Here is a 2,976-nt window from a genome sequence, read left to right as displayed (position 1 = left end):
TCGGGATAAAAGGGTTTAGATCATATTTGGGGTTTGAATCACTATAATATTTGTCGTAAAAAAAAAGAAGTTGGTTCTTATTAATTTTATTAATATGTAAAGAATCACAAAACCTAATTAGGATAAGTAAATACAAAATTCCATTGAATAATAGTGAGAGGGCGCCACTGCGGTCGTAAAAGGTCTGATCGATTTGCAACTGCAGGTGATCTTAAGAATAAATAGCAGGAGACGGTTGACGGACGTCCACACATCGGGCTCGTTCGGAATCTAGACGCGAGGGGATCCAGTACTGTTAGGTAGTCCTAGGGATAGCTTTATTTGGTTTAGACTCGGTGTGGTTGGTTCAAGGGTTTCGTCAGTCTGATGTTCTACTTTAAGAAAACGGACAGCACGTGCGAGTAGTGTGGCTTTCCTATGACTAAAAAAACTTAGTTTTTTCTTCAGTAGAACCAGTGCTGACAGAAACATAACGCGGCCCTGATTCAGATATCTCTTATCGATAATTTTTCATGGATTCAAACTTTGAACCATGCTTGCATTGTCAGAAAAAAAAATTACAGTGGCTATCTGTACTTTACACTGAGTTTCAACTATAATATCTCGTGAATGTAATATACCAGCTGATGTTATCTGGTATCTCGTGAGCGTAATATACCCGCTAGTGTTATCTAATAACTCGTGAGTGTAATATACCAGCTAGTGTTATCTGGTATCTCGTGAGTGTAATATACCTGCTGGTGATATCTCGTAGCTCGTGAGTGTAATTTACCAGCTGATGTTATCTGGTATCTCGTGAGTGTAATATATCAGCTAGTGTTATCTGGTATCTCGTGAATGTAATATACCAGCTGATGTTATCTGGTATCTCGTGAATGTAATATATCAGCTAGTGTTATCTGGTATCTCGTGAGCGTAATTTACCGCCTGGTGTTATCTGGCATCTCATGAGTGTAATATACCACTTGGTGTTATTTAATAACTCATGAGTGTAATATATCAGCTGGTGTTATCTTCTAATCCGTGAGTGTAATATACCAGGTCGTCTTATCTGGTATCTCGTGAGTGTAATTTACCAGCTGGTGTTATCTGGTATCTCGTAAGTGTAATATACCAGCTAGTGTTATCTGGTAACCGTGAGTTTAATTTACCAGCTAGTGTTATCTTGTAACTGTGAGTGTAATATACCATCTAGTGTTATTTGGTAACCGTGAGTGTAATATACCAGCTAATGTTATCTGATAACCGTGAATGTAATATACCAGCTAGTGTTATCTTGTAACCGTGAGTGTAATATACCAGCTAGTGTTATCTGGTAACTGTGAGTGTAATATACCAGCTAGTGTTATCTTATAACCGTGAGTGTAATATACCAGCTAGTGTTATCTGGTAACCGTGAATGTAATTTACCAGCTAGTGTTTTCTGGTAACCGTGAATGTAATATACCAGCTAGTGTTATCTGGTAACCGTGAATGTAATTTACCAGCTAGTGTTATCTGGTAGCCGTGAGTGTAATATACCGACTGGTGTTATCTGGTAACAGTGAATGTAATTTACCAGCTAGTGTTTTCTGGTAACCGTGAATGTAATATACCAGCTAGTGTTATCTGGTAACCGTGAATGTAATTTACCAGCTAGTGTTATCTGGTAACCGTGAATGTAATTTACCAGCTAGTGTTATCTTGTAACCGTGAGTGTAATATACCAGCTAGTGTTATCTGGTAACCGTGAGTGTAATATACCAGCTAGTGTTATCTTATAACCGTGAGTGTAATATACCAGCTAGTGTTATCTGGTAACCGTGAATGTAATTTACCAGCTAGTGTTTTCTGGTAACCGTGAATGTAATATACCAGCTAGTGTTTTCTGGTAACCGTGAATGTAATATACCAGCTAGTGTTATCTGGTAACCGTGAATGTAATATACCAGCTAGTGTTATCTGGTAACCGTGAGTGTAATATACTGACTGGTGTTATTAAGAACTATGTTTTCATCATCAGTAGTCATCACTTTGAAAAGACTTCTTTTGGCGCTGACATTTAGAGGTAAGTTTTCTCCACTTCTTAAAAATGGTCACGTTTTTAAAATGTTTATTTTAAAAGTTTTATCATCATAGGGTAAGAAAAGAAGTGTTTTCTTCAATTCCTTTTAATTAATAACCTTGTGTCTTCATGAAGTGGATACAGAATAGATGACTTTGTACCGACCCACTTTTCTGCAATAGGCTTAAGGATAAGTGTATTTTCTCTAGACCTTTTGAAGTTATATCAAGATTTCGCATTTGTCAAACCTGGTATGGCCTAGTGTTTAGGGTTCTCTGTTCGCAATCTGTGGGTTTCGAGCTCGAATCCCAGTTACCCCAAACATGCTCGCGCTTTCAGCCGTGGGAGAGTTTTAATGTGACGGCTAATCCCACTTTCCGTAGGTAAAAGAGTAGCCCAAGAGTTGGCGGTGGGTGCGTTGACTAACCGCCTTCTGTCTAATATATCACAGATAACCCTCTAGTAGCTATGCACAAAATTCGAAACTCAAACAAACAATCAAATTTCTTAACTGTAAAACGGCCTTTCCCGCACAACAACGTATACTCTTATAAATTACTAACACCCATGGCAAGATTATAAAAGATAACAGAGTAGTTATCTCCGGGACGGAGACTGATGTTCCTAAGCAACCTCATCCCATTATTAGCTTTTCCATTGAACTTTATGGCATAGGAAACTGAAGGATAGTTTTTTTAACGTTGTTCTAGTTTAACGTTCGTGAACAAATAAAAATATTGATTTCCTACATCAAACTGGAGAACAGTCAGTAGCTGTTGGGTGCAATAAAGTTCACTGTAGAAATGTGACTGTAGAGAGTCACATTAGACTCGGGCTTGGCATGGCTAGGTGGTTAGGTGCTCTCGACTCGCAATCTGAGTGTCGCGGGTTCGAATCCCCCGTTATACCAACATGCTCGCCCTTTCAGCCGC

General features: G+C 38.6%; 1 protein-coding gene across 1 annotated transcript in view; it reads left to right on the top strand.

Annotated features, from left to right (window-relative positions):
* The first annotated feature begins 236 nt into the window (after positions 1-236).
* Positions 237-2,976, top strand: part of LOC106474638 (putative carbonic anhydrase-like protein 2) — a 28,123-nt gene continuing 25,383 nt past the window's right edge. The window contains exon 1 of the mRNA XM_022402948.1: positions 237-2,047. Within this exon, the coding sequence (XP_022258656.1) occupies positions 1,987-2,047 (61 nt within the window). The 5' untranslated portion in view covers positions 237-1,986. The remainder of the gene's footprint in view (positions 2,048-2,976) is intronic.

This window comes from Limulus polyphemus, unplaced genomic scaffold, assembly GCF_000517525.1.
Source record: "Limulus polyphemus unplaced genomic scaffold, Limulus_polyphemus-2.1.2 Scaffold7466, whole genome shotgun sequence".
Lineage (NCBI taxonomy): Eukaryota > Metazoa > Arthropoda > Merostomata > Xiphosura > Limulidae > Limulus > Limulus polyphemus.
The sequence above is the reverse complement of the archived record's forward strand: the minus strand, read 5'-3'. Positions and strand labels throughout refer to the sequence as shown.